The following is a 14171-nucleotide window of genomic DNA, read 5'->3' on the forward strand; positions in this document are numbered from 1 at the left end:
CTTAGATTGTATAATCTAATCTAATATTTTAATGTTGAAAACTTAAATACTTGTATCTTTTAAATTAGGAATTTCAAAGAGCGGAAACTATGAATCAATAATGGTGATTATTATTGAAATGTATAAACAATTACCTGTAGCCAATTATAGGCACATTGAATCACTATGTAGGTTAGTTTTGGATAGTGAAAAAAGCCTTCAGGTTAGCATATTATCTCCATTTCATACACCACTCTTAGGATGTTTGCTTAAATATCCAACTCAAATTGTACAACTATTTTTACAAGATAATCATATAAAGGTAAGAAAATAATTAGTTAAATATTTAAAACAAAAGATATCTGATTTTAATGATAAATTAGCACAAATTAATGCTTTGACTATTTTATGATATAGGAACCTAATTGGGTAAAATATTTACACATGATGATTGCTAATGAAAAATGCCAAACAATACGAGAAGCTCTTCAAGGTAGTGGGCGTAGGCTTAATGAGTTAATTACAACTTCTCATTCAGGTAAACAATATTATAAATATATGTTGAATTAATACTCATTTACAAATATTATTCATTGAGTAAATTTGGTTTGTTAAATTTATTTAGATCCTACTAAAGTTATTGAATATGAAACTATTAGAATTATTAGTTCTATTGTACGATTGGATAAAAAATGGATTTATAACCAAACAGATTTAATTATATCATTATCAGAACTATGGGCATCTGAACACTACCAAGTAAAATAATAATAATAATAAAATTAATTTAAATATAAATTAAATAATTAATTACATAATTACTAAAGGAACATTTTTTGAACCCTGGATATCTTGAATTCTCTCACTGGAATGAGCCAAAAATGTTAGCAAAGGTGTTACTACAGTATTTTATTCATAACCCTAATCAAGTAGATTTACTCTTCCATTTGATCAGAGCATTTTGTTATAGATTTATATCTGATTTTCAGGCAAGTTTAATTTAAAAACTATTTTATTATTATTTAGTTTTTATTTTATATCAATCTATTTTATTTTGTATTTTTAGTTTTTAAGAACATATTTAGAAGAAACGGTTGCAAAAACTTTTTCTCCTCAATGGAAACGTACAGCATTCTTTCGTTTTGTCGAAATATTTCAAGATAATAATATGAGTAATCTTTTCAAATCTAAAATCTTGCAATACATTATATTACCTTCCGTTTCGGCTAGTTATGAAAATAATGAACAACAAGCTTTAATTCATGGCACATCTGATCCTTCAGATTCAACAGGAAACATTGTTACATCTTATATATATCAGGTAATATACTAGTATTAATTGAAATAAATTCAGCTTAAAATGTGTATTAATATTAATTAATGACATTTTTTTTTAGTTAATTATACATGAAGTACCACCAGGAATTGGTGAAGACAGCATACGTATTCATTTATTACAACTTGGCTGTATGTTAGTTGATGATTTTCCTGTTAATAAAGAAAGTGCATTTAGTCCTGATGGACTCTGCGAAAATTTAAAACGAGTAATGAGTTATGCATGGCCATGTTTATTAGAAAAAACTTGTGTTGACCCAACTGCTCGATACAGTGGCCATTTGTTACTATCATACATAGTTGCTTCATACCATGTTAATAGCCGAATAATTCTTCAAGGTATTAAATAGAAAATTGTTTTGATAACAGATATATTATATTATACAGGTATATTATATTTTGAATTTTACAGTATTTCATGAACTCCTTAAAGCATATCATGTCGAAGTGAGAATTGTTGTTCGGCAAGCATTGGATTTAATAACACCTGCATTATCTATTCGTATGAACAATGGAAATAAATTATTATGTCAGTGCACAAAGAAAATTATTGTTGAAGAAGCACATTTAATGCAACAGCTATTCCATGTGTTGCATTTGGTTGTCAGACATTATAATGTAATTTTTAATTAATTTCTTAGTCTTAAAAATGTATATGTATGAATAATAAATTAATGAAAAATCATATAAAGTAAATATTCCATGCATGTTAAGAATTACAATACTTGTAACTACATATATTCAAGCTTAGGAGTAATCCTAGTGATGACAAGTTTGAATATCAGTAAACAGACATTATCTTGCATCTAACAGTATAATATGATATTGCAACTTGCAAATGACTAATTTTCCTTACTAACCCATTAACAATATGTTGTGAAGGATCTTTCCTTAATAAAATATGAATTTAATTTTAACTTAATTATTGAAATTAAAAATTAAAAACATTACATTAATACATTTTTTTAAATTATTTAAATTTAATTATTAATGTTTTATGATACACGTTAAGTTATTATGTTTTAGGTGTATTATCCAATCAGACATAGACTTATTCAACATATGTTAAATGCAATGCAGAGATTGGGTTTCATGTCATCTGCCACTTTTGAACACAAAAAATTAGCTGTAGAAATGGCTGAAGTTATTATAAAATGGGAATTACAACGAATTAGAGATGAAAATAATACAGCCCAGGTAAATGTATCAAATTGTCATTAGTAATAATTATAATCTTTGATATTTCACTTTTCTTGTTTACTATTTACATATTGGTTTCAAGGCATATCTGTTTTCGCTAATATCAGTTTGCTATTATTTCTGTTTTTGGCCAAATCTCAACTGCGTACTCAATATTTTTTACTTCAGTTCTTTAATATCATACTTTTTATTCTTAATAAAGATTTTTTTACCATATAACACATGTCTGTCATATAATTTATTTAAATGTTTTCCAATTTCTTATCATATACTTTCTATAAAATAAAATAATTAAATTTTTGATTAATATAAATGTTATTTGACCTAGTATAACTTTATATTTATTGTATTCATGCAAATATTATATTTTTATTTTTAGAATTCTATTGATGAATCTATAAAAAAAATTAAACTTGAATCTCCAGTTTCATTACAATTAGATGATAATGACAAAGATTTACCTATTAGCAAGAATGACTTTGTAGTTGTTTTCAACTTTTTGGCAAAAATTGCTTGTCAGGTTTGTTTTTCAATTTTTTCAATTTTTTAATACATTTTAATTATTTGTTCATTTGTGTAAAATATTATATTATTAGGTAAATGATGGTATTGCTGGAGGTATGGCAGAGTTACTGTCTAAACGATGTATTGCATTATTAAGGACTGCTTTGAAATCAGAAGCTATAATGTCCAGATGTATTGATATGTTAAAGTTAGCATGGATGGAAAAAGTCTTTTGTACTGTATCAAGTTTAGAACCAGCTGCTAATAATCCCGCTACTCCGGTTGCTGTTGCAAATATTGCATCAGCATTTGATCTTTTAACATTTTTTTTAACTACTTTACCTAAAGAACAACTTTTAAACACTATTAAACCTCTTCAGAAATCATTATATGATTGCATCAGTACTACCAATATGAAGGTAATTGCAATTGCAATTTAAATATATTTATTATTAAATTTTTATTTTGGATGTAATATATTATTTTAGATTGGACGAATGGCTCATGCATTTCTTACACGTTTAATTTATATTTTCCCTATGATAAAACCATATCTTAATGAACTTGAAGAACTTTACATTTTAATAAATGTGGTAAGTTATTGTATATATTGCATTATGCTTAATATTATAAATATTGTCTATTATCTTTAAATTTTAGTTAATTGACGAAAGTTTAAACAATTTTGAAAAAAACATATCACAAAATTATAATCGATTTTTGACATGTGTCATAATGTTAAAAGCTGCCAGTGCTAACAATGCAGCTTTTATCGATAACTTGTCCACTCGATTTGTACATGTTCTGCAAAAAGTATGCTGTGAACAGCCTCAAAATACAAATGCAGAATCTTCAATAGGATTAAGTGAACTGGTTGTTCAAAGTTTAGATTTGGTGAAAAACAGAGTTACAAGTATGCATATTGAAACTCGAAAAACATTTATTGAAACTGTCCTTGTCGGATTAATTGAAAAAACAAATGATTCAAGAATAATGAAAACAATTTTAAAAGTATGTTTTATAATTTTTTTATTTCATTAGAAAAATTACTATCTGTACAAAAAAGTATAATAAAAAATTTACTTTGAAAAAGAAACTATCAGTTGGAGGGATACCTACCAACTATTTAGTGGTATAGCTACTGTAGGGGCATTAAAAACGGGTTACAATCTTTGAATGTATAAGTGTTTTAGGGGATCACAATACTGTTTTTGTAATAAGTGTAATTTTTAATATTATTAGGGTAAAAAAAAAATAGTGTCTGGGCGTTTTTATGTGTACCTATTAATATTTTATTGTTTTGTATTAATTAAATTAAAGCTATCATAAATGAGTTTCCTCCACCACAATTTTTTAATACTTCAGTTTGGGTTTTCTGGATCTTTATTCTCTAAGATTATTACTATTATTATTATTATGAGTGTATTTGAATAGTTATTTATGAATGTTTTTATATTGGGTTTTACTGTTTGTATTACTATTTAGTATTTACTATATATTATTATAGTGGGTGGCAATCATTACTTATTGATTTATTTGGATATAAATCAACTTAGCATGGATAAAAATAAAAGGTCCTGTGTTTACATACTAAATACATAGTATTTGTATAATATATAATAATTATAAAAACCTAACCTGTGAATAGGTTTTAATTGTATAGTAAAATATTTAGTTAATACTATAAAAATAAATAATTTAGTTCATAATTATATTTGTGTTGGACATTTTTACTTATTACAATTAAACCAATCTTTATCAAAAAAAAAAGTTTAATACTTGAATACAAAATAATTATAAGCTTAAATTATTATATTCTGTATTTCAGATGTTAGAAGAATGGATGCATAATCCTCCAAATGAGGGACCCAATTTGCGTGAAAAATCTATACTGTTGGTTAAAATCATGCAACATATCGAAAAAAAGTTTCCTGACCTGAATGCTCAATATTTAGATATTATTATTTACATTTACAAGTAATTTTTTCTAGTTAACTATTTTTATATCCAAGATTTAATTTATTGTAAATGAATTGTTATTATTAATACCAAAATGTCATTGTTATTACTATTAATCGTAATTATTTTGATTAAAATATTATTTAGGGATGAAGAGTTACGTAATTCAGAACTTGGACATAAATTGGAAGCAGCTTTTTTAAGTGGTTTACGATGTTCTCAGCCAGCTGTTCGTGAAAAGTTCTTTAATTTATTCAATCAACAAATTAATACTAGATTACCAGAGCGTTTGTTATACATAGTGAGTTCACAAAATTGGGAACCAATGATGACTCATTACTGGATTAAACAATGCATTGAATTATTATTAGCTACAGTTGATCCAAGTAAGAAACTTTAAACTTCAAATTTAGATCGATATGGTTTATAACATTTATAAATTTAAAAAAGGCGGGTAAGTGGGTACCGCTGTGCTGTACATTAGGTGCTGTATGGATCATTATTATATATTATAGGAATGTTAAATTTGAATCCAATGATAGGTATCATTGAAACGAAAAACGATTCTGAACGAAGATGATTTGTCAGCCTAGGACATCATATTTCGAATGGTTGGTGAAAAAGGTGGTTTATGTTTAATGGCCTGAATACACCAGAATTTAAGTTCTTTTATAATTTATTATTATAAGCTAAACTTATGGAAAATGACGTATTGAATTTTCAACTCTTAGCTACTTGTACAAAATTTTTTATGAATTATACCTACAAAATAATTTGCAAGTATTCATGGTTTTGACGAATCTTTGTCAATATTTGAACTTCAAATGCTAATAAAAAAAATTGTGCCTATGTATTCTTATAATTTTTTAATCACTATAAGAATAACTTATAAGAAATTTTGTATAAATTTTCAAGTATTTTGATTGGGCCAAAAAAATTTTATCGGCACTTCAGAAAAATTGAAAATTTCAGTTGTCTATAAATAGCTCAAAAAAAGTCTAAATATTTTGAAAATTAAATCATGTTAAGAAAATGCCAATCTAAATAACTGGTAAAATTTTCAAGTATCTACGACTTATACTTTTTGAATAATAACAAATATTTAAAATTGTTTGAGGATAAATCGTTATCGTTACGCTATTTCGTAAAAACTTAAAATTCAAACGCTCTTAAAATTTTTCTTATGATGACGTTTTGATTTTTCTTTATAGCTTCTTAAAGTTTACTTAGTGTTTTATGATTTTTCAACTTCAAAATTACTTGCAAATTTTCTCGTTTTCCAAAAATATCATAAAAATTTGAACTATAAACGCTAATAAAAAAATTGTGACTAACGATTTTTAATTTTTTTTTTGGCTACAATATGAACAACTCATAAGGAACCTTGTATTAAATTTTCAAAATTGTTTGACCAAATTGGTCATCCAAAATTTTTGTATTGACACTTAAAAATTTTTTTCATAAAAATCGAAAATTTCAGTGGTCTATAAATAACTCAAAAAAAGTCAACAATTTTTGAAAATTTAACTGTATATAGATAACACTAACATAAACATTTGGTAAAAATTTCAAGTATTTACAGTGATTAGTTTTTGAATTACAACCATATAAAAAAATCGATTTGGTCGAAAACTGGTTTTGCATAAAAATTACCGTTTTTCCTTAATTTTTTTTTGATTTTTCTGGTGCTTTTGAAAACTATTAGGAATTTCAAAGAATCACCTTCCAATGCACCAACTAGATTCACTTTCAAACCGGAAAAGCTACTGAAGTTGAAAATCGATGCATTATTTCGACACATTCTCGTATACACAGACACAAAAAAAAAACACACAACATTGTAAAATCAATACATTTATCGCTCCGCTCAGAATCTAAAACAAAAACATCATTATATTATATAATCTATTCTATCATAATTATTTATAAGGTTTTTATATTTTTCCAAGTGTCTATTAAAATAAATATTATTTTCATATTTATTATAGATTTGCCTGTGACATTAAAAGATTCTAATTCATCAACTTCATCAAAATTACCAACAATTAGAGAATTAGTCAATAACTGTGATACGTCGTTCATTGAAGAAATTCTTAATACTAATGAAGATATTGGAGTCAAATCAGAGTACGCAATGGACACTGATCAAATGGTGACTGATAACATTGAAGTTGTTGAAGGTGGAAAGTTAGAACCATTGATTAGCAGACACATAAAATTTATGGATAATCTAAAATCAATGAAACTTGGAGATATCTGTTCAGCCATAGCTCAACTGTGTCATATGGATTCAAGCTTAGCAGAAAAAATTTGGCTTGTATTATTTCCTGCTATTTGGGAGTCATTAAATTCCACACAAAAAACGGTAAATATTCAAAATTATTTTAATAATACTATTGATTGAATCTACATGTTAACATGTATACATACATAATAAATAATTAAGTAAAATTGTTTTTTTTTTAATTTATTATTTTAGATATTATTACCTGAAATTAATCAATTTATTGTAAGTGGTATTCATGTCGTTCAAAGAGATGTTCATCCAAGTGTTAATTCCACATTCTTTGAAGCATTATTCCAATGTCAACCAAAAATACATTTTAAACCAAGTGTCATGTTATATATTGGTAAATCTCATAATTTATGGCACCGGGTAACTTTGTCTTTAGAAAAAATGATGATAGATAATAACTTTGAATTAACAAAACAAGATTGTTATGAATTTGAACCAGAAATATCTCCACAAACAGTATGTTTATATAGATCATTTTTTAATAACAGCATCTTGATCAAAAATATAAATTTACAGGATGTTACTGATACATTAGCAGAAATGTATAAACAGCTTAAAGAAGAAGACATGTGGGCTGGTTTGTGGCAAAAACATGCTCAATATCGAGAGACTAAAGTTGCTCTTGCATTAGAACAACAAGGGTTGTTTGAACAAGCTTTATCTATATACGAGTCTGTAATAAGAAAATTTCAAAGTGAATTTCCCAATTCTCCTGCATCAGTTATGGTTATAAAAGAATCACTGTTATGGGAATCACAATGGATTAGGTAAATAATTAATTTCCAATAATATGTGTTTATATTGTGTATACTACAACATTGTGTGTTGAAGATGTTCAAAAGAGCTGAATCAATGGGACAGTTTACTTGAATTTTCAAAAATTGAAGGTCATTTAAATCCATTTTTAATACTAGACAGTGCATGGCGTATACCTGATTGGCATGTAATGAGTGAGGCATTAAGTTGTGTTGATAATACATGCCCTAAAGAATTTTTGTGGAAGGTATTGTAATTTTTGTTCATTTAATTTAAACTTCTAGTTTTCAAAAATATTAAACTATTCTTTTGTTTATTAGATGTATTTATACAGAGGGTTTTTGGCAATTTGTCATCCAGATGAACCAAATTTACCATATGTTACTCGAAATGTAGAAATGGCTAGCATACATGTGATTAGAGAATGGAGGCGATTACCACATATTGTGTCACATATTCATTTGCCTTATCTTCAAGCTTCCCAACAGGTAAATATAGAATAAAACAAATGCATGTTAGTTATAGTTCAATATTATCAATGATACATACAGGATGTTAGTAGATAATTATTAATGTTTCGCTTCAATTAAGTTATTGACTATTTAAATGAGGATGCTTTCTTATTGTGTTCTAATTTAAGTATGTGTTCTGCTGAATCTAGTTAAAAACAGATTAATAAGTAATAACATTGAATTTTTCTATATTATATTCTGAAACATTGTGTTTACTAATAATTATCTTCTGCATTGTTTATTATTATTATTATTTAATGGAAGCAATAGAAACATACAAAAAAAAAAAACTAGTTCAAAAATTATGTTGGTATTAAGTTTGAAAAAAATGATTACGTATACTAATACTTTTAGCCAAGGGTCATAAATTGATACTTTCCATGGGCCACATTAAGAATTCGGAAAACTCTCAAGGGCCATAAAAATTCGAAGTACATAATATTTATTATAATATGCCGATTAGGTTAGGTTACGTATTAAATTATCAGCTTTTTTCTCTTTGTCTGTGGGCGGTTAAAATTTATCTGCGAGCTGCCATTTGGTGACCCCTGCTTTAAACAATACTAATTTTAAGAAGACATCACACCTACATGTGTTGTTTCTGTCTTATATACATACAACATAGCTAATTTTCATTCAACGGAATCAATTTTATGCCGTTAGCTTTAATAATAGAGTACATTTACCTATTTTCAAAGTTAATGGTAAAAATATTATCTAGGTCATCTCATTGACATTTATTGATATTTTAATTTTGAAGTGAGTTACGAGCATTTTAAAGTTTAAATATTTTACATAACTATCACTCACTTAAAAATTTAAATACCAATAAAAACGTTAAATGCCCTAAATAATATCCTTATCTTTATGTTTAATAATAGATAAATTTATATTTATTATTAAAGCTAACAGCAAAAAAATGATTCAACTGAAAGATAATTTGCTATGTTGTATGCAAGTAAGACAAGTACAACACATGCGGTTATGGTATCCTCTTAACAAGAATGGATTAAAGTGATGAAACATAATATATTTTATTTTTATAATTAAATTTTATTAAGAGTACCTCTACTGGGGCGTGTTTCAACTTAATACCTATTAAAATTATTAAAATGTATAGTATCTATAGGTCATAATTAAACCTGATTATATTTAATTATGAAGATTATATTAAAAAATAATAATAATAAGTTATAGAGTAGAATAATATTGATATCTTTAATTTATATTACCTGTGATATTATTATTCAGATATTCATAAATGGGTTCATATAATTCAATTTATAAAATATTTATGAAAAAATTGTTAAGTACAATGATAATTTGTTTATTTTATAAAAAAAAACTGTTTAACAACGATAAATTTGATCATTTAATTAATATAAATCATCAATACAAAGTATTTATTTCATAATAAACTATTATTACAAAATATTCTTGTGTAACTATTTATGTACATAAATTATTTTGATAATAATTTATTTGTATAATTACAAATAAAGTGGAATATAAATATAAATACTTAACTAATAACTAGTATACAGCGTTAATACACCTATATTCCACCCTGATTAAAAATTACCACTATTCTCATTTTACTGCTTAAAATAATAACATTTATGTTTAAATCTAAGATCAGACTTATTTCATATCATTCAATTTCTTATAATGTCAACTTATATTTTAGAGTATATAAATAACTTAATTTATAATTTATTAATTCAAAACCTTGATTTATTTAGACTGGACATGGTAAGGTACCTAAATTAATTGCAAACTATATAATTAATTACTATTGTTGTTAACATTAGAAGTTTCTAATCTTGTTTAGTTGTACAATAAGTAGTTTATTTTTAAAGCTTATAATAACCAATTGTGTACATAATTAATGGTTTATATCTAATTTAATACTTAAATATAAAACTAATCTAAGTGATAAGTTATAAAAATATTTAAAAAAAAAATTTCCATTGAGTAAATGTTTTCATTATCTAATATTATGACTATTGACTGTGTTAAATAATAGATCTATAATACCAAACCAATTTGATGTGTATGATTCACATTATCATTATGCCCATTATGGTTTCTTCTTCAGTTTAAATAATTTCTAAGTGTATTTTAAACTTTGACTAATATTCTAGTATATAATGGTAATTGTTCATATTTGATCAAATTGTAAGTAACTGAATCAACTCCATCTGTATAAAATCGTTTTGGGCCATTTCTTAAATATTGCATCCTATTTTCATTTGGTATTTCTTTTTCATGTGTTAACATTGTATACCTTGATATAAATGATTGGTAACGACAAACTCTATAGCCTCTATGGTAAACTCTATTAAATAAATCATCATCTTCACCACCCCATCCATAAAATATATTTGAAAATCCATTAATGTCGTGAAATTGTCTACGTGTCATTGCAATAGCACCACCAAATATATTATAGTATGGCAATTTATAATTAAAAACATTGATACTAGTACTCATGTGTCTTGGGCAATCTGTACAACCATAAATATTATTTATATTTTCTGGCATTAAGTCAACATCATGAAAAATAAAACATCCTGCTAAAGAACGCATGGTAACCTCTCGATAACCAACATTAAATAATTTTCCACGGTTAAATTCAGCATCAAATGTTTGTTCTATAACAAATATTTGATAATGTATATTTTGCTTTTGTAAAAATGAATGCATATGATATAAAAAGGTTTGAAGTTGTTCTGTTCGATTGCGATAACATACTATAATTGCAGTATGATGTTGAGGTATACAATGTTTTGGCATCCATTCTCCACCTGAAGAAACAAATTGCTTAATGAAATCTAGTTGTTTACTGCTGACAGTTTTTTGAACGTTTATTAGACTTGTTTCTTCATTAATTTCAACTATTGGACATGTACTTTTATTTAGAAGTTCATATTCACCAGCACTAGTCTTCACTAAAAATTTTGGAATATCAACTGAATTTATGTAAATTATTGATGGAAACAAGATAAAATATGCAACAATACCAATGACTAAAAAAATACTTAATACAAAAACTCTTATGATCCAATACAATAACACTTTTCGTTTAATATACTTTAAGATGAGATTCATTTTGCATTATTTATTGCAACTTTTTCGTCACCACTCACCAGTCACTAATAACTTCACATAAATTAATAATTATAATTTACAATTTAAAATCATGTTATTACTTATTACTTATGATAAAATATAAATACAAATACATATCTATATTCCTATTAAATATTAATTTAATATAAATATATTATAATTTTTAATTTTTTATGAATCATGATAAGGAAAATACGTTTAAATCACTAACTATATAAGATAATAGTGTCTACTTAAAATCTTAGATTTTGGTTTAAATTTTGATAATATAATAAATTATAAATATAACCTCAATGCTTATAAACCTTGATAAAATGATAACCACTTGTCTTCTACAGCTGCTGCAAGCTTGCAGCTTGCTACCACTGAGATAGATAAGAATATACTGGAGCGCAGACTATGATGTAAAAACGGGCCGACGTATTTTTCGTTACCCCCACTCCTGTATGGCAAGAAATTGAACTTCCATACCAATAACATTGAAAGACTACACATTTTAACTTGACATAACTCTGGGATAAATGATCATATTACGTTAACTTTGGTATCAAAATTTTTGTTTTTATGTGTACTTCAAACTTGTATTTACAAAATATAAAAATAAAAAACTCTGAACAACATTTTTATTAAAAACAAAATTGCCCACGCTGTAGTATAAATAGTATAATACTCATCACTCGATACCATATTATAATTTATATTATTTAATGAAATTAATATTAAAAATATAATTTTAATAATTTTATTATAATGAATCTTGGAAAAAAAAGCCTCGTACCATCTAAATACATTTTTTTTAAATTTTATAATGTACCTTTATATCAACTTAATTATGTAACACTTTTTTTGACATAGGTATTTATAATATATATTATATAAAATATTCGTTTAATAATTTGTAACTACTTTTATATCATAATAATATTTAATAAAATAATACACCAAATATTTTAAACTATAGGTATAAAATATACATTTGAAGTATCTATAAGAGATTAATCATAATAAAAATAACATAAAATAAAATAGAATAGATGTCATTTGTACATAGTTTTAAAAAATGTTTAAGGGTGGTAAAAAATTTCATATAATAGAAATAAATAAAAATAATTATCTGTCAAACATAAATACATAATTTACCCGGGAAAAAATGGCAAACGAAAAAAAACCTAAACTAAAAAACATACCCCCAAAAAAAAGCCTAAAAATATTAAATATTAATATAAATAAATTTATTAATAATATGTTAACATACCTAATAATATATTTACATTTATTTATAGATACATAGGTTAGGTTATTTTCAAAATAAATACAATCAAGTCTTAATAACTCGAATTTCAAGGGAGGTAAAAATAAATTTGACTTAAGTATTTTTCGAGTTACAAATATTGCATTGAGTGTATACGTATAAGAATTTCCTAGTAACAAAAAAAAAAGTGGAGTTATCGAAACTCGATTAACAAATTAAAAATTTTTGTATGATATATAATTATAAATTAATGTATCCAATTAATTATCAATATTTTAATAATAACCTATATATTCACTACACAAAAATTAAAACTGTATTCAATTTTGACAACATTTGAACTTTAAACATTAAAAAAGAATTATAACTTCACGAGTCTTTAATATTCTACAATACAGCTAAAAATAACTTTTTACTCTTATCCGTGTTTCTATACTAACCAATGAAATTATCAAGCAATAAAATGTTTACCTAGTAACTACTTAACTATAACATACCACTACATATACACATTTAATATATTTTTGGAGAAGGGGGAAGGGGGCAACAATTAGGTCCAAGAGATGTAATTCTCCCTTTGCCCCCTCTAGCTATAGGCCTGAAATTTTGGCTTATTATTATTAAATTGTTTAGAGTTTATATTGTGGACTGTGGTGCATAATTAAATTATCTATTTAGTTGAAATACTAAGAATAATTCATTAATAGGAATTATATGAAATCATTTTATTAATATTTTTATATTAGATAATGGAATTATCTGAGGCAGCTCAAATACACCAGGGGTTACAAGAAAAAGATACCAATAATTCTTTGCATAATATGAAAGCAATTTTAAAAACATGGAAGAATCGGTTGCCAGTTGTTGCTGATGACTTAAGTCATTGGAGTGATGTGTTTGTTTGGCGACAACATCATTACCAATTTGTTATTGAATATTGTTCTCAACCCGATCAATCCACTAATGCAGTATTAGGTGTTCACGCTTCTGCTCAAGTAAATATATATATATACGTTGTAATTTTATTTGTTTGAATAAATAATCATACTCTTTATTTCAGGCTATAATACACTTTGGCAAAGTTAGTCGTAAACATAATTTAACTGGAGTGTGCCTTCAAACATTATCTCGATTATATACAATACCTAATGTACCTGTAGTTGATTGTTTCCATAAAATAAGACAACAAGTAAAGTGTTATATGCAAATGGCATCCATATCATCTAATAAACATGAAATTCAAGAT

The 14171-nt window shown here is 25.4% G+C and overlaps 2 protein-coding genes across 2 annotated transcripts in view; one reads left to right on the forward strand and one right to left on the reverse strand.

Moving 5' to 3' along the window:
* The window catches only part of LOC114128089 (transformation/transcription domain-associated protein-like), a 31378-nt gene that overhangs the window by 11183 nt on the left and 6024 nt on the right, over positions 1-14171 (forward strand). The window contains exons 23-43 of the mRNA XM_027992511.2: positions 69-301; positions 397-517; positions 605-738; positions 807-968; positions 1046-1300; positions 1377-1653; positions 1727-1932; positions 2341-2511; positions 2894-3034; positions 3111-3437; positions 3507-3611; positions 3679-4029; positions 4847-4995; positions 5125-5363; positions 6966-7342; positions 7457-7729; positions 7790-8040; positions 8105-8276; positions 8350-8517; positions 13672-13920; positions 13986-14171. Of these exons, the coding sequence (XP_027848312.2) occupies positions 69-301; positions 397-517; positions 605-738; positions 807-968; positions 1046-1300; positions 1377-1653; positions 1727-1932; positions 2341-2511; positions 2894-3034; positions 3111-3437; positions 3507-3611; positions 3679-4029; positions 4847-4995; positions 5125-5363; positions 6966-7342; positions 7457-7729; positions 7790-8040; positions 8105-8276; positions 8350-8517; positions 13672-13920; positions 13986-14171 (4547 nt within the window). The remainder of the gene's footprint in view (positions 1-68; positions 302-396; positions 518-604; positions 739-806; positions 969-1045; positions 1301-1376; positions 1654-1726; positions 1933-2340; positions 2512-2893; positions 3035-3110; positions 3438-3506; positions 3612-3678; positions 4030-4846; positions 4996-5124; positions 5364-6965; positions 7343-7456; positions 7730-7789; positions 8041-8104; positions 8277-8349; positions 8518-13671; positions 13921-13985) is intronic.
* Positions 9845-11910, reverse strand: LOC114128088 (beta-1,4-N-acetylgalactosaminyltransferase bre-4-like). Its single transcript, XM_027992510.2, has one exon. The coding sequence runs from the start codon at positions 11650-11652 to the stop codon at positions 10663-10665; it is 990 nt and encodes a 329-aa protein (XP_027848311.1). The 5' UTR covers positions 11653-11910; the 3' UTR covers positions 9845-10662.

Source organism: Aphis gossypii, chromosome 1 (genome assembly GCF_020184175.1).
Source record: "Aphis gossypii isolate Hap1 chromosome 1, ASM2018417v2, whole genome shotgun sequence".
NCBI classification, from domain to species: Eukaryota; Metazoa; Arthropoda; class Insecta; order Hemiptera; family Aphididae; genus Aphis; species Aphis gossypii.

What these genes read in the sequence shown, in the direction of transcription:
- LOC114128088 (XM_027992510.2), bottom strand. Translation starts at nt 11,652, where the DNA reads ATGAATCTCATCTTAAAGTATATTAAACGAAAAGTGTTATTGTATTGG.